At 30.2% G+C, this 25,660-nt stretch overlaps 4 protein-coding genes across 10 annotated transcripts; 2 read left to right on the top strand and 2 right to left on the bottom strand.

Annotated features, from left to right (window-relative positions):
• Window positions 1-4,458: 4,458 nt before the first annotated feature.
• Window positions 4,459-16,677, top strand: LOC119600127 (trehalase). 7 transcript variants are annotated; one of them, XM_037950212.1, is made up of 9 exons: window positions 4,463-4,738; window positions 7,708-7,942; window positions 11,074-11,097; window positions 12,707-12,890; window positions 12,983-13,861; window positions 13,928-14,326; window positions 14,384-14,537; window positions 15,374-15,449; window positions 16,158-16,677. In XM_037950212.1, the coding sequence occupies exons 2-9, from the start codon at window positions 7,830-7,832 to the stop codon at window positions 16,165-16,167; spliced, it is 1,839 nt and encodes a 612-aa protein (XP_037806140.1). In that variant the 5' UTR covers window positions 4,463-4,738; window positions 7,708-7,829; the 3' UTR covers window positions 16,168-16,677. The 7 variants fall into 7 exon arrangements, with proteins under 7 accessions (XP_037806143.1, XP_037806144.1, XP_037806141.1 ...); XM_037950213.1 differs by lacking the exon at window positions 7,708-7,942 and having other exon boundaries at window positions 4,461-4,738; XM_037950214.1 differs by lacking the exons at window positions 7,708-7,942; window positions 16,158-16,677 and adding an exon at window positions 15,574-15,791 and having other exon boundaries at window positions 4,461-4,738; window positions 15,374-15,454.
• On the bottom strand, window positions 16,614-19,271 carry LOC119600126 (early endosome antigen 1). Its single transcript, XM_037950208.1, has 8 exons — window positions 19,040-19,271; window positions 18,774-18,965; window positions 18,434-18,711; window positions 18,016-18,366; window positions 17,547-17,953; window positions 17,340-17,475; window positions 17,079-17,195; window positions 16,614-17,011 (listed from the first exon to the last, which is right to left on the bottom strand). Exons 1-8 carry the CDS (start codon window positions 19,146-19,148, stop codon window positions 16,715-16,717), a joined length of 1,887 nt encoding a protein of 628 aa, XP_037806136.1. The 5' UTR covers window positions 19,149-19,271; the 3' UTR covers window positions 16,614-16,714.
• A 36-nt stretch (window positions 19,272-19,307) lies between these two features.
• On the top strand, window positions 19,308-21,154 carry LOC119600129 (protein LTV1 homolog). The gene is made up of 2 exons (XM_037950217.1): window positions 19,308-19,467; window positions 19,533-21,154. The coding sequence occupies exons 1-2, from the start codon at window positions 19,465-19,467 to the stop codon at window positions 21,042-21,044; spliced, it is 1,515 nt and encodes a 504-aa protein (XP_037806145.1). The 5' UTR covers window positions 19,308-19,464; the 3' UTR covers window positions 21,045-21,154.
• On the bottom strand, window positions 21,150-25,626 carry LOC119600123 (cleavage and polyadenylation specificity factor subunit 1). Its single transcript, XM_037950199.1, has one exon. The coding sequence runs from the start codon at window positions 25,510-25,512 to the stop codon at window positions 21,211-21,213; it is 4,302 nt and encodes a 1,433-aa protein (XP_037806127.1). The 5' UTR covers window positions 25,513-25,626; the 3' UTR covers window positions 21,150-21,210.
• Window positions 25,627-25,660: the final 34 nt, after the last annotated feature.

Here is a 25,660-nt window from a genome sequence, read left to right as displayed (position 1 = left end):
TTATAAATGTGAATGTATTGTATATTTAGTTTTGTACGTGTATATTGGGCATTTGCTACAAGAATGCCATAAATCAAATTATTTGGTTTTAACGTTTATGGATTCTGGTTAGTTTGCAAAATATTTAAAAAATCAATTTTATAATTTTAAACGACGTTTCAAGTTTTTAAAAATTACATACATACCTATTTAATAAAAACCTCTAATTTTAATTTATTCGAAAAAACAAATTTAACTCCATATTCTCAATGTCTGATTATTTTTTATCGAAACGATAGAAGACAGTTTTCATACAAAAAATTTGTTAACCGGCAGAATATGTATCAGTTAAACGATAACCGGATGTTGAGATAGCGAGCTTAAAGTACTTTCGACTGAACCGGATTTCTGTGATAATAAGATTAATTTTAAAGTATTTAACAAAAATTATTCCAATAAAAAGCATTTCAAATAATTTTACATGTAATTGTAAAATATCAAGTTATAACGGTCTTCTCGCAACTATGCTATTTGTCTACACAATAAATTATAGGTCATCACCAAACAACAAAAAAAGATTAAGTATCGGTTTTAACATATGCGTTTAGAAAAATATATTAAAATTTATATAAACTTTTGGTTAAGTATTAGAAATACAAAAAAAAAAAACTTAAATACAACTTTTTTATTTAGAATTTCAGATGTCGTCGATGTCTAAACAACTGGTAATAATGAGATTTTGAAAACGGCACTTAAAGTTAATTTTATTACCAATACATAGAAAAGAAACTCAGCTGTAAATAACATGTATCAAGTTGTGCAAAACTTGAGTACTTTTTGAGTAATGTTTTTTCTTCGTTTTTTCTCTATAGGTTTTCCACATAGAGCGAAAACATTGAAAGAAAAATCTCATATAAAAAAATGTAGAAGTAGTCCTGTTAAAAATAAGTTATTAAAGAAAACTTGTTAATAAATTATCCTTGATTTAGACTTTACAAACTTTTTACTCTCTGCTTCTCTTCTAACCAATATTCTATGATTGACATCATCCAAGTTTGAGTGGAAATATTTGTAAATGGTTGAGAAAGAAAAACTGCATTGCTGAACTTTTCGTCGGCTAATCATTTCAGTGTGATGTTATGTTTGAGAGAGCTGTGAGTAATAGTTATTTTGGATTTTAGTTATTCACACGTCTGACATCATCATTGCACTATGGGAAAATAATCAGGCGAACAATGGTACAGTAGAATCTCAGATATTTAGGAAAGTATTTTTAACACAGTGTTTTTTCACTTTTTAATTAAATTTACTTTTTTTTCAGATAAACTATTTCTTTGAATTTGTTGGACTTTCTTTGGCTGTATAATCAATTATGCTCATTAGTGATTTTCTTACTGATTTTTTTCGATATGTGTACTAAGTATTATTGTATGTATTTGGATTTAAAGTTCTTAACAAATTTTCATATTGGTAATTTTTGTTTTTCAGATAAAATTTTCTAATCATCAGAAAAAGGGGTTTGAAAATAGATAAAGATGCCTCAACAAAGTTCTATAAATGGAATAGGAGCGTTTGTGATAAATGTTTTTTGGTGATAAACTGTATTTAAAACTGTATTATACGTCAGATGTGAATGTTGCCGACTTTATTAAGGATCTTAAATTTTGTAAATTGGTGGATAAAAGGTAAGTCATAGAAGAATAATTTTTTGATGCTAATAATTTTATTAGTTATTTTGCAAAATTAATGCTTTATGCCTTTTATATAAATAAGTTTATCAAAGTTTTTTAAAACAAAATTTCCATTTAAAATTTCTTTTATGAACCTTCATTAAATTTAAACATTTATTATGAGTAGGAGCAAAGTTTATAGAAATAGATTACTTAAATAGTTTTATATTTTTAAAGAAATTTAAAAACTGCCATTGCATATCCAATTTTACGACTTTCTACCGATTCCGGCAAGGGTTTCGATTGGTCTCAAATATTGCAGTAATTAGTTTAGATATATTTTTTGTTGAATGCATTTGCAATTATAGAAATATGTATGTATTTAAGCTAAATTTTATAAACATCTTGACGAATATTGATTTCAATCAATAGTTTTTATTTATTGTTATCAATCTCAATCAATAAGTAATTATAAATAAGAAATAATCTTTATTTTGCATTTGTTTATAGTATTTTGCAATCATTAGACCAGTCCATAAAAATTGACGGGTCTTTAAACATTTGATTCGCAAATAGCAATAGTGTTAAAGAAATCAAAAAAGTAGCAAATCTACATTAAATAAGACATAATTTTTATACCCTACAACGCTATGTCCGTCTGGCTGGAAATGAAATTTGGTACAAGCGCTTTTTTGGCCCAAGTACGAAGCCTATTGAAAATGGTTAAAATCGGCCCATTATTTCACCGAGCCCCAATACAACAGAACCCCCCGAAAAGGGCCTTTGAGCTCATAATTATGTTAAATATACCTGTATTTTGATAAAAATCGGCACAAATAAGTTTTATACAAGCCTTGATGTCAAATTTCATAAAGATCGGGCCTCATTTGACCCTAGCTCCCATACAAAGTCCCCTTCAGAATACGACTTGAATGTCCAAAATTCACATAAAAACACTAATATCGTGATATATTTCAACACAAATAAATATTATATAAATCGAATCACAAAACTTTATTGGTATTGGTCCATATTTTACCCTAGCCCCCATATAAACCCTCTTTCAGAAAATCAGTTTGTCGTTCATAAATCGCTTAAATGTATTGGAAACAAGATTATATTGAAGATACACCAGATATTCATAACTGGTGTAGGGTATCATATGGTCAGCCACGCCCGACTATACTTTCGTACTTGTTTAAAGTTTGGTTTAATGTACCACCTATATAGATTTATAAAACAGACAAGTAAAGTTCTTAATTTAGATTTCCGTCGATAAAATATAAGCGTAATAATTATTTAAATAAATCTATGTGTATGTCATGTAATTGAATTTAAAGCACTGCATATTATACTATATAGCAAATACTTGAAGTTAATTTTTTTAGTTGTGCAGTTTGTTTACAGTTAAATCAAATTAAAACGAACATCATGAAGTAGTCGTCTTTGCATTCAAATAATGAGTTAATTTTAAAATTTTATAAATTTCACACGTTTCTTGAAATTATTAGGTTAAACTTTTTAAAAATCTTCACAGGTTTGAATCGAAGTTTATTGGATTGGGTTAAAACAAATTTGTTTGAATAAGGGAGTATAAATACAAATAAATGCATGAGACAAAAATATACTGAGCTCCACTAAGCAATCAGGTTTAAAAACTGGATCAGGTTTTAAAAGTGGTATTCATATGTACGTACATATGTATATAGTGTTTAAGACAAGCCTCCAAAAGTACTTGCTAAGTATATATATATACATATGTGTAGGTTTTTCATTTCTTAGTAAATATAGAGTTACCATGTGTAGAAGGAATTTTTCTATGGACGATTAATTAATTTTAAGAATGTTTATTCGATAAAATTATAAAAAAATAAACATATTAAAACTGTGTTTATATGACATTTTTTCTGTTATATAATATTTATGAAATTTCATTAAGATTTGTTTGTGTCATTAGATTAATAATTATAATTATAGTCACTATGCAAAATTTAGCATTACTATGGTAACACTAGAAAATCGCATTCACGGTGTTAAATGCACGTGAGTAAAATCACACAATTAAATCACATACATATGTGAATATTTGTATTATTTTATTCTCTCGTGTCATTTCATTCTCTAATTCTCTTGAAGTTAATGTAGTTTTCCTTTATTAACTTATGTATATAGCGAATTTAATAGCAGATATTAAAATGAATTTATTTTACGTTTTCTTTTCAAATTTTGAACAGTTAGATCCACAATTAATGGTATTCGACATACTATTCATTGAAAAATGAAAACAAAAGATATTTTACAAAACAAAAAACAAGAGCAATATTTACAAATATTTCAAAAATGTTAAATCATTTTAAATGTTGCAGAGATGCTATAGTATGATCATTGCAATCCTGTTTATTTTGCCTTAAGAATGGGAAAAAGCAATAGCAATTTGCAACTTCAAAAAAAGCTTTCATGCTGAGAGTTTAGATTAATGAATATCTTCTTTAAAATAACTGTTTTAATGGAATGACTAAATACTATTAAATGCATTAGCTAGACTCTCATGAAATTCTCGCAAATACGATAAAATAAACATGCAGTTGCAATATGTGCAAGTTATTTTTTTTCACTTTTTTTTACATAGTATGCATATAAATATATATATTTATTTTGTTTGTTTATATTCACTTTCAATATGAACAAAAAATAATTGTAAAATCGTTTTAGTGAGTGTGGTGGTGGCTGGCAACGATACAATAATTAAGAGACCTGTATGAATATCGTACTCGTATATACATATATATAGAAGAACTGAGTTTTGTACGAACAAGTAGTGTTGTATTTATTTATTCATTTATTTACAATACACCAGACGCTTTTGACCATCATTACATTTTAAGCAGCTGTCAGACATTGAACTATATTTCACTGCGGTCGCTACTTTCTTCTTCTAAACGTGTTGTAAAAAAAATTAAAATAAAAAAAAAACAAAGAATAAAATTTTTCAGAAATAAATAAAAATTCAAAACAGTGCAAAAGAATAATAAATAGTTTTCAAAAGGGAGAGAGTATCAACATCTATAACTGTACAAAATGAGTTTAAAGTAAGTGATATTTGAAATAAACCAATAGAAACCTTTAGAATACTTACAAATTACAAAATATACATTTAAAATTGCATAATTTAAAAATAAAGTTTAACCATGTTCTATTATGCAAATAGCTTGTTTGTCTTATGCAAAAAAGTGCAACGTTTTATCAGAAAAAGTCAAAAGAAAAAACCAGTGTTACCAGCATTTCATTATTATCACATTGTAATCATATTATTTGTTGGTTTTTCTAACATTTAAAGTTGAATAAGAAATTAAATATTTATATCAGGATGTACTTACCGGATCAACAGAGATCATATGTATTTAGCTGTGAAGAAACTTCTATTAACTTTTAAAAAAAAGTGTGTGTGTTTTGTTTCATCTGTTAGAATGCACAAATTTAATATTATTGGTGAGCGGTTGTTAACTCTTTCTCTTGTTTATTTGTATGTTAATCAATGATCTTTTAATATCCTTCACCACAGTATTGTTACGTTAATAATTCCAAAATTAATTTTTCTAAAATTAAAAACTTTTTACGACACAAATCTTGCTTGAAAAAAAATTAATAGTCAGGACTTCTAAACGTTTCTCCATTTTACTTTAAATAAAACGATTCATTTTTGCTATATAAATGTTTTAATTTAAAAACCACCCTAATGCTAGAAACAAATGAGTAAATAGACATGTATGTATGTTTGTATGTATGGTTTAAACTTTTGTTGACATTGCATTATTAAAAGTATTTATACATCCAGGTATTTGCAATTTAACATTTGTTATTAAAAATATTCTTTGAAATACACACGTAGTATCATTTTTTAATAACAAAAATTCAAAATTCAACACATAACTGATTCCAAGGGTTATATGTATAAACCTTAAATATAGCGCCACATCTTTATAAATATTAAATTAAAAGCCTACTTCAAATCCATTATTTCTGATTCAACAGTACATTATCTAAAGATTTGATTAAAGATTAAAAAATAGGTGTGTCTTTAGTAAACTGTTATTATTTTAAAAATAAATATAATATTTGTTTAATTATAATCATAGAATTTTCCATGATTAGAATTTCTCTAAATTTGTTTTTAAGTAATTTGTCATTTTGGGAAAAAAAGTCTGAGCAAAAACGGCAAATAACTCTATTCTCAAACTAATAATAATTGTAATTGTTTATTCTCATTTTTTATTGTAATTATGACTCAGTAGTAGAATTTATCTTATCATATTATTTAATTACAATAAAACGTCAACAATACGAGACGTTTTGGTAAAATTTTTAATTACGTATTTACATTTTTAAAGATAGCACTTAGTTTTTGTAAGCAATTGGCTCTAGAATACGATCCGTATTTCTATTAGATTTGTCTATTAGAATTGTCTTTTTAATAATAATAAAGTAGGTCGGATAAAATGTTTACTTTTTAATAACTAAAGGAAATGACGATAATTTTTTGTATTCGCCTAATTGGGGCTCGATATACATACTCTTTTAACCAGGGAGTGCGAACTATAATGACAATTAGTATTTTTGCAGCAAAATTAACTACAGTTCAAACACTAAACTGCATATTGATAAACAAGACTTGAAAATTAAATAATTTTATATTTATCCCTAAGATATGCTATAATTTTTATAAACAAAAAAAGTATTTTTTTAACAATTATCTATTTTAGTTACAACTGTAGCTTTTAAGTTTTTTTCTAATCTTTGACTATTTAATTCAAGGTCACTTTACTTTTTTCACATTTTCAACAATCAATGTACAAAAAACACATTCAATTAAAATATCGAATTATACTTGTATTAAAATTAGAAAGAAAAAAAAAACGACTTGTTTTTAGTTAGCAGCAGTACCTTAGTGTTATTTAACTACAACACCAATTAGTGATACACGTATTGGTATACAAACCTCAGAAATTTAATTTATTTAATACTTATTTATAAAAACAAAACACATCTGTTCATAGAAAGATAAAATATTTGAATACAGGTTTTTTTCTATATAATCAACGTCACACCGACTGCATCTACTTGGACATTTGTTAAAGGAAAAACGAGACTTGTTTTGCATGACTAGTTAAACGATCTATGATTGGCTGAGATTTGGCGGTGTGTCGTTGTCTTGTGGGCTTGTTTATATAGCTAAGGGGTTGAGGGAAATGACGTGATAATTGTATCGTTTAAACTGATTTCTTAGTACAAATATTTTGACTTTATTATTTTTTTTTGTAATCTGTAGTCTACACTAGTAAGTAAATTATTTATTTAGTCAATCGAATTAAACATTCACTGTTTTATTTACATAAGATTCTAGGTTTTGGATTTATCTTACAAATAAGGATTTTTTGTCTAATTCATAGAATTTTTGTAATGTAGCAGAAGTGTACAAATATGTTCATTTAATTTGTGTTGTCTTAACATAAAAATCAAGGTTGAGCAGCTTATACCGTTACCAAAATAACTGTGCAACTAAGGTTATTTTTAAATTTATATACATTTTGGTCGTTTCAAAATTTGTATCGTTTGTAAAACACGTGATCATTAAGATAGCAAAATAAAGAGAAAAAATTCTTAAAATTAACATTATCTTTTAAGTTTCTAGTTGTTTACAACCTGGGTTCAGATTATATATTCAAAATTTTCTTTAAAATTATTTTAAACTCTATTGCTGTTCCCTACACTTGAACCCTACTCTTTGAAGTAACTTTATATTGTATTCTCGAATAGGATATAACATTTTAAAAGATAATAAAAAATAACCAGGTAGAATGAATTTCCCATATATATACAACCAATATGTATTAAATTTATATGAACTTTGTTAGAATCGAGGTTTAATTAAATGCAGTATGTATTTATTTTTATACACACGTTTTAAATAATACCTACATACATTCATACATACTTATTTCTATTTCAAATTTGCTGAGATAGAGATTTTAATTGATCAATTTTATAAAACATTTTTCAGTCTAGTATAAAACTCACCAAACTGATAAGTGAACAATAATTGCTGCATTTAGTGACACTAAAATAATAACGTATTACTGTAAAATAGCATTTTTTTAAATTGTAAAATATAAAGAGAGTAAAATGTTTATTAAAACTACAAAGTGTCTACTGCAATCCATATATATAAAAGGTCTGATCAAGTCGGTTGGGTGGAATGTGAGGGGACTAAACAGATTTTTTCACAATTCTAACAGGTAATTACCAACTTATTGTATATAGTGTTATTTTTTAATTCTTTACTAAGATGTTAGACGCAAATCTAGTCCTATTTTTAACTTATTTCCTTTTAAAGTTACAGACAAAAATCTTTATTACCATTAAAATTTATGACAATACAAATAACTAAATTGTACAACAACAATAATACAACAATTTGTATGTATTTGTATATTTTGTTTGACAATACAAGTGCATTAAACGAAAAGAGTTTTCTTTAGCGAAACAATCGACGTATTAATATCAGTTGGGCATTTGAATTCAAACCGTGAGCAACTAAAATTCGTTACAATACAATAATATTCTTTTTGCATTCTGTCTAATCCGTTATAATCATAAAAATAAATAAACAAATATCTAAACAATAAAATACAACAAATATTATCGCTTTGAGTGTGTTTTTTTTTTGAATAATATATTTTTCATCTAACATGCCTAAAACAAATTCAAAAATAATTTCCCAGTCGTTAAATTTAAATGAAGTGGAAAATATAGTGCAAATTTACTGAAAACTTAAAAGAACTAAATAAATACTAATTGCTTTCTTTTATATTAAAAACAATAATCATAATTTTCTTGGGAATTTATAAAGCCACTAAGATTTGTTAAAAATAATAATTCTGTATAAGTTTATATTTATTTAAGAAACTACTTTTATTAGTAAATTGAATTTAATGAGCGGATATGTATTTTCAAATATGATATTATTGATTAAATGTTGATAGATGAAGTTGGGTTTATTTAAACTCAAAAACTATAAGCGTATGGGCAACTCAATAGCAACTTGTTTGTATACAGTTAAGAGATTTAAAAATAACGTGATATTTCCTTATTGGAGATTTCAGGGGATTTTTTTTTTTGGATTTTTATTTAAAGTTGCAAACTGCAAATGCGAGTTTATTTACATACATATTATGAAACTTTAAAGTTGAGTTAGAAAATCCCCTTTATTTAAGTGTGATTAAAAGTATTTCACCATTTTAATAAATACAAACGGAGTTAGAGTAGACACTTGAAATTGTAGCATATAATTTGAATAAGTTAGACCTATTATCAAATTATTATAGTAATTAGGCTGTTTTTTTCTTATACTAAGCTTTCCTTTATATACATATTTTATATTTTGTACAAATATTCGCCCCTATTCTGCATTTCAATTCGAAGCGAAATTTTTTCCGTTTGACAAATTTGGTATTCTGCATTTCGACTCGACTCTCTGCCACATAAACAACAACTTACAAAAACGTTGGTACGATCCTAACGCAGAATACTCACATTCGTAAAGCATTGAAACGGAATGGAATTGCTTCTTCTTTTTCTTAAGATTCAGTTTTTTATTGGAACACCATTTTTCGATCGTAGCGTAACTGAATGCGTAAACGTAATCGAAATGCAAAATAGGGGTGATTGATTTTGTTCGTTTAATTAAAATAAAAATAATTTAATAAATAACTTAAGAAGCTTTAAAAAGATAAATTAACGTTTTCGACCTCAAAATTTTATACATAAGGAAAAAAAGTATTACTTGGGATGTAATTCCTAAAACTGAGAACGTATGAGTAACAATGTAAATACAAAATTACTTATACGCAAGCAATAACTGTCATCCATCTTACACATGAACGTGTTTTTGTATGTATGTCGTGTGTCAAGAGTGTTTAAATATGTAAACAATTAATTCATAACAAACTTTTTGAAAAACTTGTAATTTTTCCAAACAAATTAAAAATTTTGTTAAGAGAGGTGTTAGACTACTTGTTGAAATGATAAGAAATCAAGTTATTTTTTTGATAACAATATTTACGTACATGTTTACAATATTAATTACAAATTTAATTTTTAAATAAAATGAGATTTTGGTATTGGGAATAACAATAAAAAACTGGTTAGCGGGATGTTTGATTATTATAAATTATTTTTATATTCGATGATATCTTTTGATATACATAAGTATAATATTCATATACTCCTGAGATTATAAAATACTATGTAGTAAAATAAATTGATTTCGTTGAATAAAGAATAATAGTGAGAAAAAAGTGCAATAATAATAAATAATAATAGGAATTACCAGTAAACGTGACTTAAATTATTCAAAAAGATCATCATGCTAAAATTTACACACATGAACGTTTTTATGTTAAACTATCTGTTTGAATGAATGTTGATCTGTTTGTTGTATTTAAATAAATTGAATTATTTAATGACGTTGAGTTTGTTGACAACAACACAAAACTATTATTAAAACTTTATGTTCATACATACATTAATAGTTAGAGTATTTATCAAAAATATGTAGCATTTTTTTGCAAATATGCTAAAAATAACTTTTTTTACAATAACAATTTTGTAAAGATCATTGAATCGCAGCCAGTAAATCAAAATACAAACACATTAAGGAAACTATACTCATATTCTTATGAGAAAAATACTAAAATATTTATGTGCATACAAATATTCTGTTAAAATATAACAATTCCATTTCCTTATAAACATTTTAAAATAAATTAAAACAAATAATAAGCTTCCTTACACGTGTAGGAAATATTCTACGTTTTATCAAAATTATTCTGTATATCGATTTTTGATATTCTGTATACCGAGTATCTAGGTAGAAACAAGATTTGTGTCTATTGGGAAAAGTCGAAAGAGTTTTTTGGTTTAAAAATATTGTCCATTTACAAATGTATATATACAAAATTGACAGATTTTTGTTAATAGACATCTGTGTACTTGCAAGTTTGATGTCACGTTTTTTTGTCATACAAAGTTATTAAAATAATAAAAATATTCCTGTTAACTTTTTAAATATTTCTCTTTAGTAATTCATCACGTTCCATTGTTTTCAAATTTTATTTAAAATCTACGGTTTTATTTAATAATAAAAACGAAAATATTTTAATATGTCCTCGTTATGCCTAAAATTAGCTAATAAAAGTTAATACAATTTGTACACTGGAAAAAAAGTTACCTTATAAAAGTATTCTTTAGTGCATTTTTACACATGTTTTATATATTGTTTATTATTTAATATAATATACACGTATTAAACAAATTTTCAATAAAATCTCTAAATGTTTTGTTTGTCTTATTTTTTTTATACTTTTAGCATAATATCGGAAAAACCTCAATTGTAAGTTAATATCATTATTTCAATTTACATTAAATTAATTAATAGGTTGAATAAACTTTTTTATCAACGGTTGACATTCTAGTGCTCGTTTACAAAATGTTTAAATTGTAGTTATGTCAAGGTGTAAAAACTTAAAAGACAATTTTTCAATTTTATAAATAAACAAAATGTTTGTTTAATAAAAAGAACACCTCAAATCGTAATAGATAAAAAATGACATCAACATGGAAGTTATTCGTCAATAGATTTCATATAAAAAATATCTAGTAATACTTTATCTTGACCAATAAATAATATTTTTATTTATATTATGTGTAGTACAAGGAAAAAAACTATAAGAGTATTTGGTTTTACTTTTAAATTCTCAAATAACTTCTTCATTTCAATTGGTATAAAAACAATGAAACAACAAGTTAACAATGGTACTCAATACTTATTTATATTAGATTATTTAGACATAACGGGCGCCATGAAAAATTATTTACAGTCCAGTGAGAAAAAGTAGCAAAATCACAAAAAGGTATAAAACTGAAAAATAGTACATTTTTTCAATAAGAAAATAAAAAATGCTAAAGCTATAGAAGTTTTAATATAATTATTTTTTGTGACATTTTTCCCAGAAGTAATAGAAATGCAACTAAACTAGTTACTGTTACAGTTATTGAAATAAATCGTTTCTAATAAAAGCATTACTATTTTTTTAGTCACAACTGTATACTTAAAATAGAGAGGAAAATTGAACAATAAGTTTAGTATAAATAACAATGCGACTGAGTATAAATAAATAAATACGAGTAATCGTGCAAAAAAAAAAATTATAATAAAATATATAAAAAACGATCTATACATATATAAAACACAAATCTTAAACAATTAGAGTCATTACACGGCTGACCACCGCTGTCAGTCGTTACAGCGAGAAAGGAAACGTTATAACAAATTCTGTCAAAATTAAAATAAATTCCAAAGAAAATTTTGCAATCTTTGAAACAAGTACAAGATATATCTGTCATAATATTACCATAAATTAAACAATTTAATATAAAATATTCAAAAATAAACGTGATTCAAACAGGTATTGGAAAAAAGTTTTAACGGCAAAAAAAAGTTAAATTAAAAAGTAAAATGTTTTTAACGCGGATATTGCCTTTAAGGCTTTTAATTTTGACATTACTAAATGTTGGCTGTGTTCGAATTATTAGCGCTAGAAATCTAAATGTTAACAACGCAATACAAAAGAGAGATGCATTTGAAGATGAAACTCCTGCTTGGTAAGTGACACCATGGAAAATACTATATTTGAACAAGTGTTGCAATTTAAAGATATTTAAAATTAAGCAAAAAACAACAAATTTACAGTAAAAAAATATAATAAATAAAACAAGAACAACATAAACAGTAAAATTAACAATAATTATAAAAAAAATTGCCTTGTCAACAAATAAATTCTGTTTATTAAAACACTGATCGAAATTATCGCATACACACCGTCAACCAAATACTCATGCAATGAAGATCTTTATTTGTTTGTTTTCTTTTTTTTTAATTCACATAGTACAAATTGAAATTAAATAATTTGTTATAATTACGTTTTGTTTTTTTACTCTAGCCAAATTTACTGTTATGGAAATCTGCTACATACTGTACAAATGGCCCATTTATTCGAGGATTCAAAGACATTCGTTGACATGAAATTAAAGTTTACGCCAGAACAAACAATTTCGGAGTTTGAGGCATTTATGGAATCAAAAAATAATGATCCATCACAAGACGATATTCGACAATTTGTAAATGTAAGTTTATTATTAAAACTTATAAACTAAGTAAAGATAGGTAACACAATTAATTTTTTAAAATTGTCCAATAACAATTCATTTATTTTTAGGATCATTTCGATGATTTAGGCAAAGAATTTGTTCCCTGGCTACCTGATGATTGGACGGACCACCCAGCCTTTCTTGAGAATATTAACGATCCTGATTTAAAACAATGGGGAGTAGATTTGAATGCTATATGGAAAGAATTGGGACGTAAAATGATTGATGACGTTCACCAAAACCCCCATTTCTATTCTATTATACCGGTTGATCATCCAGTTATTGTACCGGGAGGACGTTTCATTGAATTTTATTATTGGGATTCATACTGGATTATTAAAGGTCTTTTGTACTCGGAAATGACACACACGGCAAAAGGAATGTTGGAAAATTTCATGTCCATTGTACAACGATTTGGTTTTATACCCAATGGTGGACGCGTATACTACGCTGGTCGTTCTCAGCCTCCACTATTAGCGGCCATGATCGATGCTTATGTTGAATTTACAAAAGACCAACAATTCGGTATAGATGCTTTAGATGTTTTGGAACACGAATTCGAGTACTGGATGAATAATCACACAGTACAGGCCAAGGGTTATAATATATGTGCATATAGCAACTCAGCGCCAGGTCCACGTCCAGAATCCTACCGGGAAGATGTGGAGACATCTAAAGTATTTCCCACCGATGAAGAAAAAGAGGCCCATTACAATGAATTAAAAGCTGCAGCAGAGTCCGGTATGGATTTTAGTTCGCGTTGGTTCATCAACGACGAAGGCACTCGTAATGGTAATTTGACAAACTTGAAAACTCGCTCTATAGTTCCTGTAGAATTAAATGCTATTCTGTACTGGAATGCTAAAATTATCGCCAAATATTATAAATTGTCTGGTAACGAGGCTAAATCGAATGATTATGAAAATAAAGCTGCTTATATACTAGAGGTATGTTCACAAATGCTTAATATCTTCTTTATAAATTTATATACAAAAATATATTTTTGTTTTTAGGCAATTGAAGCCGTTCATTGGAACGAAGATGTAGGTGTGTGGCTTGATTATGATCTTATAAACAATAAATCTCGAAACTATTTCGTACCCACCAATTTATCACCCTTATGGACAAAGGCCTACAACTCTAGTTTAACGGAGAAAATTTCGGCATCAGTATTAAAATATATTGCTGAAATGAAACTGGACAGCTATCCTGGTGGTGTACCCAATACCGATTATCGCACTGGTGAACAATGGGACTTTCCGAATGTCTGGCCTCCCATGCAATATATACTTGTCAAGGGTTTAGAAAATTTGGGCACCGAAGGTGCTAAAAACCTTTCAAAAAGCTGGGGTCATCGATGGGTAAAATCAAACTTTAAAGCCTATAGCGAGACTAGAGCCATGTTTGAAAAGGTAAGATACGATTTTAAATTGTGTTACTTGCATTGTATAAATATTTTGATATTGCAGTATAATGCTGAAACATTTGGAGGGCATGGCGGTGGCGGAGAATATGGGGTCCAAAAAGGTTTTGGATGGTCCAATGGAGTTATAATAGAGTTCCTCAATCAATACGGTCGCGAGATCTCAATTTCTGCAAATAATAATAATGATAATGGCGGAGGTAATTCTGAAACAGACATCACAAACTAGACAAATTCAACAAAAATTAAGAAAATTATAAACATTGTTATCATAATGTAAATGTGCTCTCTCGTTCTCTGTCGTTTTCATCTTGAACTCATATCAAATTTATACATTTATCTTTTATTATGATTGCTCTTTAAAAATATTAACTAGAATAGAATCTCATGAAAAAATAGTAATTATTTAATGTCATATAATTATACTTATTTAATTCTTATCTTAATTGTATTGTATACATTAATCATTTGTGTCGATTGTATGGTTTCAGAACAGTTAAAAATAAAGAAAATCATTTCATATACACAAGTGAATTAGAAGTCTCTATTACAATTTGAAATCATTGTAAACAATCTTTTTTGAAACATCAATATCCATGGAAATAAAACTACACGTAAATACACGCATATTTAAATCATAAATTTCGCGTTGCTAAAGCAAGAACATACAAACTTTTAATATTGATTTTAGTTTGGTCCAAAAATAAAAAACGATTGCACTTTATAAAGACAAATACGCAGTCAATAATATTTAAATTATTGCACAGGTTTTCAAATTATGTGTAAATGTTCAGTATCAGTATAAAAATTTATTTTCATGTTTAACATTAAAAACAGGCAACTATGTATACTTCACCATTTTCATATTCACTGATCAAAATTTGAAGTTAAAATTTCGTGTTATTGAGTGTAAACAACAAATTTTTCATAATATGTATGTATGTACGAATTTATATGTGTGTACATATATGTAAAAGTGCGAAAAATATTAGAACCTTTTCTTATTTTTATTCTATTTTAAATTAAAATTTCTTAGGAAGTCTAAAAATGTGGAGTATATTAAGTGTGGCTAGCGTAGCAATAGTTGCCATAATACTTGGACGGTTCATTTGGTAGGGTAAGTACTAAATATTAATAAGTTAATTTGTGATCAGTTTGACCTGCAATACAATGTTTGATATCTAATATAAACATAATAATGTTCTAAAATTTAATAAAATTTTTATTTATTTTCAGTTATTTCACGAGCACAGCCTACGTTAGTTTCGTTGAAGAGCGGAAATCATTACAATTTTTGTATATGTTTTTTAAAAATGCAATTTGTCAATATTTGTTTTATAATTCTTATATGATTGTATTTGTATAAAAGTATTAGTGTTTCACATGAATTGAAATGCAGTATTAAAATATTTATTAAATAAGTAGAACGTTAATAAAACTAACTAAACAACAAATTGTGTTAACAAATTAATTAAAATTAACAAACTTAAGCATGTGTAAGATATATACTTTAGAGTTTAACCTTATTTTAGCCAAGTGGAATAGTGTTAACAGAAGTATTCAAAGTTTATTATACACAATGAAATCAAAGTAAAGAGGTATTGTTTTTACAAATGTATTTTCTTAACTAATCCGTTATTATTAATATTTGTGAAAAAACCCCCAGTTGGAAAAAAACGTAATTGCTCAAAATTGTTTGCAAAAGGATTGTCTATTCGGCATGTTTGTATATGGTTTTGTTAATCTGTTGTGGTTTATCGCTTTGTTTTATGTACATGTTTTAACAGTTGGATATTAATGTTAAAATAAATATTTTTTAGGAAAAAATAAGGCTGCAATGATCTTTGGCTGATCTAATGTTAATTAGAAGTAAATACCACTTTTTAAAAAAGTATCTTTAATTAAATAAAACCGCATAAACTAAAAAATAATAAATATCCACATTTAAACAACAGAGTCAATACATCAATGCTTAACGATATTTGATCATGCGCCTTTTATATGAGAATTTTATTCCCTCAACAACTTTAAATGCAAACTACAATCAATCAACATATAAAATACAGTATTTGTGATATATGTATACGTAAATTTAAATAATATCTATAAAACTATTTTGCTCCTTTATTATTTGAATTCTAATATCAATATTTCTAAACATATTTTTTTTTAATTTCTTAAGAAATGATTGTTATAGGATTTAAGTTGAAACAAATTGTCGTTTTCAATAGAATATAACCACCAATATAAAGTTGGGGAAAATAATAAAACGTGTATAGAATTTAAAATGAAATTTTATTGAGAAAAAATTTAATAAATTTTATAATGAATGTACTTGTACAAACATTTGTTTTTCTCTAGCTCATTCGCTCTTAATCTAAGAGTTATTAGTGGACACTGATGATTGCTGGGCAGACTCTTGGCTGAAATAGGGTGCTATATTGGGAGTGAGCAAAGTATGGCAAATATCACAGACTCGTGCTGGCCGCTGCCGTGGTCCAGATAGTACAGTTTTTGTTAAACATTTGTCACAGTAGATATGGCCGCAATGACGACAGTGTAGTTTACGTACAGTAACTGTAAAATGATTATTACACGTTGGACAATTGGCAACGTCATCGTCATCTTGCCAGCGTACTTCAGAGTCAGCATGCCTCAGTTGTTCCAATGTCACCTGAAATAGCGTTCCATTATACAAATATCTGTGCATAAAAATTTAAGAGGCACCTTTTTGATTATACCTGTAAAGTTTGTGATAATTGAACGAAATCTTTTTGTACTTGCTCACTGGTAACTAAATCGTCCTGCAGATTTTTTATTTTAGCCTTAGCATCTGCATAATTTCTACTAAGTTTTTCCTATTACAAAATAGTTGTGAAATGAAATGTTTTTGACTCGTATTTGAAATTTAATTTTTGGCAAAAAGTGATAATATGATTTGCGTTTTAGATGACGTAAAATTGTATGTAAAATTAGAAACTGAAATATATTTATTTACTTACATTTTGCTCTTGTAGCTCTATAATTTCTACCCTGAATTCAGATATTTGTCTATTCAATTCACTTTCTTTTCGCTCTAATGCTGTTTTTGCTAACTCGCAGTTTTGTAATGTTACTAAATGTTGAGTTATCCGATCTCTTAATTTTATAATACAAAATAAGAGATATTAAAAATACGATAGAGTAGAAAATAAATGTTTTAGACTTACTGCAAAGATTTTGTTTCCGCTTGGTACTTCTTTTTGTTTTGAATCCTTTCATTGTTACTGGCTTCCAACTGATCTCGCAAAATTTGGATTTCATCCAAAGATGTTACACATCGATTTTTTTCGAAATCACAACCCAAACGTGCTTGAATCAACTCATTTTGTTGCCTTAAAATGACTTCGTGCAATTCCTCAATCGTATTTGGCAGATTAATGTATTGATTTTCGATTTCTTCTGCTGTTGCTAAATACCTTCCAGATAAAAAGTCATTGTCAGCTTGTAAAGTTTCCAAGTGTTTGTTGACTTTTTCCCTGTCGTCGCTGACGCGTTGCAATTGACGCATTACTTCATCTTTGGTTTCTAAAAATTTTTGCTGTAACTCTAATAGTTGTTGTTCATTAGAGGTAACCTGAAAAAAGTAAAATGCCCTGTTTAGCGATTGCAACTTTCCGAAATAATACCAAAAATTACTTGTTCCCTAAGAATATGGACTTCGTTCTTATGAGCTTCTCTTTTTTCTTGCCACTGATTTTCTAGACCAGCTCTTAGGGCTGCTTCCTTTTCCAAATCTTTAACAGATTCATCAAATTGTTTTTTCAAGTTGTCGAATTCTTCCTGTTTTTCAGCAGCATTTGTTTTTAATTCTTCTATTTTCTCCTCTAATTTTGCGCAGTTTTTACAGTTTGATATTGTATCGGAATTCGTTTCACTTTGTGTGGCACGAAGTTTTTCATCAGCCTCCCGAAGTTTTTCTTTTAAAGCCTTCATTTCTTCATGTAACTGCGTAACAATTGAGCCTAACACCTCCGAATCCTCGTGAGTCTTTTAAAAAGGTAAAAAATACTAAATATTTTCCAAGACATCCGATTATTGTAATATACAGACTTACATATTTTCCATCACCTTTATTTTTGCTTTCTTCTGTAGGATTTTCTTGGCCAAAACTTGTCCCTAAGACTGAATTGGTTGTGTCTACACCAAATTTTCTAACTATTGTTTTTTTCACCTGACTCAACACTTGTGGTGCCAAACTACTTAACTCTTGGGAACTGTTGGAATTTGTCTGTTGTTGCTGCATCAAACTTTCGTTTAATTGTCGATAACGAATTGTTTCCTCTTTCAAGTGCTCTAATTCTGACTTGCAAATAGCGGACTCTTCAATTGTTTCTAAAATGATTTATAAATAAAAATTAATACATATTATTTTACTCCGCGATTAGTATCCAAACCTTGCACTAACTGTTGCAAAGACGATATCTCTTCCTGTGCTTTTACTTCAGCTACTATCATTTTGGATTTCATCTCCTCCAGTTCACGTTCCTTTTGCACAAACAGTTCTTTTAGCTTCGCCCTCTGGCTATTGAATCCATATTGCATTTTTCGATTTTCTTCCTCCAGTTCACGTATTTTTTGCAATAAATCTAATTACATATACAAAGTACAAATTAATGAGTATATTTATTGGTAAAACTCGATGATACACAATATTGTTTACCTGCACTTGTATTAGAGCCACTCCCACTTTCTCCATCGGTACTACTTTTAGGTAACTCACTAACATCAGGACCATGTGTCTGTCTATTATTTAAAACGCTTTCCTCCATTTTTTGGTAAAAATTTTGTTTTTAGCACATCTTAATTTTCCTGCATTTATTCCCTGCAATTTATTTTATTTTTGTTCCACCGTTGCCAGACTATGATAATTAGGCGATTTTCTGGGCTTGCAACGTTTAATGTTGTCATTCGATTACAAATAATTTCTTTCCCGTAAATATGGCACTACTAAAAATTGTGTACCTTTTTCCACTACATTTTCAGTGATCCACATGTGTTTTGTTTTTGTTAAAAAAATATTAAAAAGTTCTAAAACCTACATCAAATTTAATTAAATTTTATCCTAAAAAAGTTGTCGAATATAAAATGGTATTATTTACAAATTAGCATTTGCTTTATATTCTTATTTGCTAATAATTTTTCTATTTGTTTAGGGTAAAGGCAAAAAGGCTTTCATCGATCGAAAAAATGCAGTGACATTTCATTTGGTACACAGAAGTCAGCACGATCCATTAGTTACGGACTCTGAAGCTCCACAACGTGTGTTGGTGGAGGCAGGTGCTCGTCAGCCTCATAAACAAACTAGTGAACTTGATCCGGTCAAGCGAAAGGAGGAGCAACAGAAGTATGGAATTCAATTCGACGATGATTACGACTATTTACAGCATTTAAAAAAACCTGAACAAGAGGTTGTTTGGGAATACGTTGAAAATCCAAATCAAGCTAAAAAACGTGTCGATGAAGGCAGAGTGACCACTGCTCCAAAATTGAACTTGCCTAGCTCTGTTTTTGCTACCGAGTTTGAGGAAGATGAAGGTATGCTGAACAAGGCTGTGCCTCAGCTAGGTCCTCGTCCAGATTGGGATCCAGATGTAGTAGCCGCTTTAGATGATGATTTCGATTTCGAAAATGAAGATAACGTTTTAGAAGATGATTTCGTAATTCAGGCCATGGGTGATGGAGAAGATGACGAAGAGGATTCTTATGGATCTGATGTTGATGACGAAAGTCAAGACTTTGATTCTGATGATTTAATGGATGATGATGACGATTTTGATGAGGATGACAATGAGTTAATGGATCGCTTGGGTCCTCTAATGAGAGAACGTCGTTTTGCTAATGAAGAAACAAAGTCACAGTTTACGGAATACTCTATGTCTTCCAGTGTTATACGACGTAATGAACAGCTTACACTTTTGGATGATCGATTTGAACGCTTCTACGCCACTTATGATGACCCGGAACTGGGTGATCTTGCTACAGAAGAAATTGAAGGGTCTTGGGGTCAGAAGCATCCCTATGTATTAAATTGCTTGAAACAATTTAAAAAATCAGATCAGATTATTGAATACAATAAAGAATGGGATCAGAAACGTTTGGAAAAGTATAGAAACGTTGTTGATGGTGATAATGACCCCAACGAGGAATTAGTAGAAGTTGAAGTAGAAGATCCTAAAGAAAAGAAATGGGATTGTGAATCAATTCTTTCAACATGTTCCAACATTTACAATCATCCCAAATTGATTGACGAACCAAAACGTAGAAGTCGAAATACCTCTTGTTCGTCATCTATTCCACAAGGAGTGCAAAAAATTGATATAGATCCTAAAACAGGCATGCCCTTACATGTCTTACATGGTGACACTAACCAGCTAACCGCAAAAGCTTTGGCCAAACTCGACAACAGCGCAGACCAGAACGGCAATTCGGGACCCAAATCGCTCTGTGCTAAATCAGTTCTATCTACTTTAAGTGTTCTGTCTATAAGGCCAAAAGATGAAACTCCCGAGGAAAAGAAGGAGCGCAAGAGGCTACTTAAAGAATACCGCAGTGAAAGGCGTATTGAGAAAAAGGCCAATGCTGAGGCATTTAAAGAAGAAAAGAAGCGCCAGACTCATGTAAAATTGAACCAACGTTTAAATCAACAAGGAAATACAATTTTGTAGTTCCATACAATCAATTAGAATTTAAGAGCGATTATTTGTAAATTTTTGGTACATACAAACTACTATGTACTTGTTGTAATGTAAAAACAAAGTAAAACTAATGAATTTTATGTTTATTGGCACCAGCCAATGGTTTTATTTCATTTTTTGTATATATAAAGTAATTTTAAAACACTGCTGTTAGTCTTTCAATTTCTAGTAGGTCGCTTAAGATATCTTCAGTTTTTGTTCCAATTTTCTTAGATACTTCATTACGTTCAGCAACAGTCATGTTGGCGAATGACCATATTAAATCGCCGTCGATGATGCAGCGGCTTGGGTTGAGAGAAAGTTTTTTCGACATTTTTATTGTGCGAAACTCTTTTGGATTTAAGCCACATAGATGCTCCTGGTAAGACAGCAGGACATTTTGTAACATAAGGAATCGGCGATATACTTTTTCGGGCAGTGGTAAACAATAGCCAATGGCACCGTCCAAAGTCCCATAAACCACCATATGTTTATTTTCATACATAAATGGGTAGCGATGATTGAGGCCTCTTTGATGACATTGTACCCTAAACATGGTGTTTACGGCCTGTCCAAGATGAAAGTCACCTTTTCGCAAAAGTTTTTGTCCTCCTATTGACTCTCGAACTTCAGGTTGATACATATAAACAATAAAATTTCTTTCGGCGTCGGTAACAAGAAAGCCAAGATTTGAATTGTCTACCATAAACTCCACTCCATAAACTTCTAATGGATTAAAGTCTCTCGAAGCCAATGACAATGTGCGGAACTCTTCTTGAAAACGAAGTAAACTAACAGATTTGTAAACGTCAGCAATTAAAATCAGAGATTTTATAGAAATTATCTGATGAACGTAAATATTGGTATCGATAAATGCAACTCCAATTAAATCGTCGTCTTTTAATTGCCAAAGGTAAATTTTTTGACCCAGGGCTGTAACCAGAAAACCAAGAACATCTGCAATAGCCGATACGGGACCTTTCTGTTCTTTCTTAAATATTTCTTTCAGTTTAAACTTAGTCAATGGCTTGCCGGGTTCGGGAACTACCTCGATTATATCGTAAACGTGAATGTTTCCGCGAGACGTTATGTCTTCGCTGTAATTAAAGTTCGTTCCAATGCACAGATATTCTTTAAGGCCCGACCGGGTACCTTCATATGCGAGCTTCACTATCTGAAATGCTGTAACATGTTCCCAACTCTCAAATTCAATTGACGCATCTGGAACAATTTCCCAGGTTTCCGGGCTCATAAGAACAATGCTAAATTTAGAAGCATTCGGGTATATGAATCGTTCGCCCTTATTCTCCTCTGTTAGTTCTTTGTCTTCGCCGTTGAAGCGGAAATATTTGTTACTGGCTTCATCTGTTTGAGTGACGAGACAGTAGACGCGGTTTTCTCTATGATATACAATTTGACGGGGTGTACAACGGAGAGGAACTTTTCTCACAGGCCATGGTGAGTCATAGGTGAGATAGGTTGGAAGAATGCATATTTTTAGATCGAATGTTGTATCAAAACACAAAAATCCTTGTGGGCAGTTTACATTGTTAAACGGCGCAAAACTACGTAAATATCCATTTCCAAATATTTTGTGAACTCTCATTTCGCCTTTACCCGTCAAAAATATAAAGCAAGGATTGGGGCCACACACTACTACGCCGTTTAGCCCTGATATATTTGAAAAATAACGGAGTTTACTTATGTAGCGGTCTTGTAAATTATATGAATCCAATGAATCAGCATATTCTTCGTCAACGTCCATAGGTTTCGAATCTTCATCCAACATATTGATGCTTTGTAATTTTCTAAAACGAACCTTCATATGACCTTTTCCGTATCGATATGCCTGATAAATTATCAATTCTAGACGGGTTCGTATCATGAGTAACGGCCTACTGCCATTATTTCCTAATCCAACCATTGCTATTTCCTGCACCGGAGGAGAGTTAACATGCTGTGGCATACAATTTAGAAGAATTCCTTGTTTATTGTCCTGTTGATTCAGAGTCACTGGTACAAATTCCATGGAATCAGTGAGAACCGTATCACCGTTGCCTACGTCATTCACCAAATACATTAACTTCATATCTGGCATAGAGTAGATTTCCAGAGTACCGCTCTCTCTTGCAACTACCAACCAATAAGAAGGTTTCACCTGTACCAACAAACGCCTCCACCAGTCTGAATTCTTTTGCTTTGATTGTTTTGCCAAGTCAGCCATACTATTCATTTTAAACGCATTTCCCGATTCACCGTACAATAAGTCTTCTTCATCTTCGATTTTCATGTTAGGTTCTGCTTTCATATAGCCCAAGCCACTGTACAATGAATTACCGCCACTGCCTGTAAGATTTAAGACCTCATCAGACTTGGTAGTAAACAAACCCGATAAGTCTTTATATGCGGCCAAAGATATAACTGCTGGAATACTACTTATTGTATTCTTGTTAATAGCCAAACGAGGTGTTCCTTTCGTTTCGCGAAGAGCTAGTGTTATAACTTTGCCATGAAGTACTCTAAGACAAACATAAGGATCAGCTATTGATACTTGTACAACAGGAGCTCCTTCATCTATCGGTACATTTTGTATGAGACGCTTTCCCTGCAACAGTCGAACTGAACGGGTAGTGACCTGGACAATAAATCGATTTTGTCCCAAGTTTCCAACAAAAATTGTTGGTTGAGTGCAACAGAATCCAGTATTTTCAATTTCATTAATCTCTTCGCCAGTTTGCAAGACCAGTGTTGATGTGCGTTGAGACAATATCATGAAATCGTGGTGGTCGTGGCGAGATGTCTTTTTACTCACATCGTCATATAATGTCCAAACATCAAGGCATCCTTCTAACTCGAACGAGGTTATAACTTGAGGATTAATACAGTTAACGAACACACATAGGGAGCCATTCTTACTGTGGCCACTGGAAGCCACAACATCTATTTTTAAATCACACAACTGGTTAGCTTGAGGGCGCAATGTGGTACCGCCCTCTTCGAACTCAACTCTTTCACCGGCACACATAAAATTAATTGGACCAACATTGAGCAAACTATCGCAAACTTCAAAAATATATTTTCGCAGCTGAACAGAGGTCTTTGTTCCGGACCCATATACTTCCAGCTCCTCATCTTCAATGCGACGACCTTTACGGGATTCCTCGTTTACTACATTGTTAGCATCAGACATTTCAACTTCATCTAATGTTATTACAGTGCTTTGATCTTCTTCTGTAAAGTGAAGTAACAGGGAATTGCCCAAACGAGATCCGAGGAATAGGTATTCACTTTGAACTACACACATACAGCTGGTAAGAACACTTGCTGCGGCCTTATGGAAGTGAAAGTTACGTACCGTTCGCATCGAGTCGACACACAAGGTAACAACATATAGTTCGCCACTACGTAACGATACAACTAATTTATCGACATCTATGAACGCAATATTAGCGGCATCGAGACTTATACGGACACCATCTTGTGGTTTCAGAGGAAAACCAGTGCTATGGTCAGCTGAACTATTCAAGGACACTCCATAAGGAGGAACACTTTGATTAAGATATATTATAGCATTTACGGTCGTTACTAAACAGCCACCAATTGGCTTTTGTATGGGAAATACTTGCAAGCAATCAAATGGCAAACCCGTAACTGTCCATATAATGGGATGAACACGTTGTTGTATATTTAAAGAAATCGCAACCAATACGCAAGTGTCAGCGCGGACAGCTACACGGCCAGGGAATGTACGCACAGGTTCGTACAATATTAGTAAAGTTGGTTCATAGTAGCCATGTAAAAATTGCAAATCTAAAACATTGTCGATTTTCTCGTCGAGGTCTCTAAGTGCAATAAGATAGGAAGCCAGAATAGGAGTGCGTGCCACTATGGCAGTGGGGGCCTTTTTAATAGGCTTAACATCTGCCATCTCAATTTCATCTATACCGTTTTCTTTACGAAATGGCAGAACAACTAAACGCTTACCGTACACCAGCATGACAGCACACCGAGCATCGGGGTCAACACGTACCATTGGAATATAATAGCGACCGGTCCAGCCATCTCTGATCTCTTCCTCTTCAAAGAAATGCAACGATAATGTTTTCAGTGCAAACGTGTCTGGGTCATGTTGAACAACTGACAACTTGGCATCCTTAAAACTTATAAGAAGTGCGTCTCTCATGGATCCCGTCAAAGTTACACTTTGCAAAGACATTACATTTCCGTATAGAGTATACGATGCAAGACACTCTAAACGCATCTTTGAAGGCGCTCTTAAGTCATTTGGATTTAATTTTTGCTGTCTTTGGCTTCCATCAATATTTGGATGAATTCTATAGATTTTTAAAATATTGGCGCCGGCAACCACCACATTTTCTTCGATATTGTTAAAGAATCGGCATGTTATAGCAAATTCAACTGCTGTTGCAGGATGAGAATTCTTACATATGGAAAACATTTTATTTGCTTGTCCTTTTTTCGTTTATATTTTGTATATTTTCACCAATTATTTTATTTTTTCAACATTTTCAATGAACACACAAATAAAAAAACTTCAGCTGCACAAAATGTAAACATTGAAGTATTGCCAGACTGTTTCACTTTTG

This window comes from Lucilia sericata, unplaced genomic scaffold (genome assembly GCF_015586225.1).
Source record: "Lucilia sericata isolate MDLA Ls3-8-SP2 unplaced genomic scaffold, ASM1558622v1 Contig000104F_arrow, whole genome shotgun sequence".
In the NCBI taxonomy this organism is placed as follows: Eukaryota; Metazoa; Arthropoda; class Insecta; order Diptera; family Calliphoridae; genus Lucilia; species Lucilia sericata.
The sequence above is the reverse complement of the archived record's forward strand: the minus strand, read 5'-3'. Positions and strand labels throughout refer to the sequence as shown.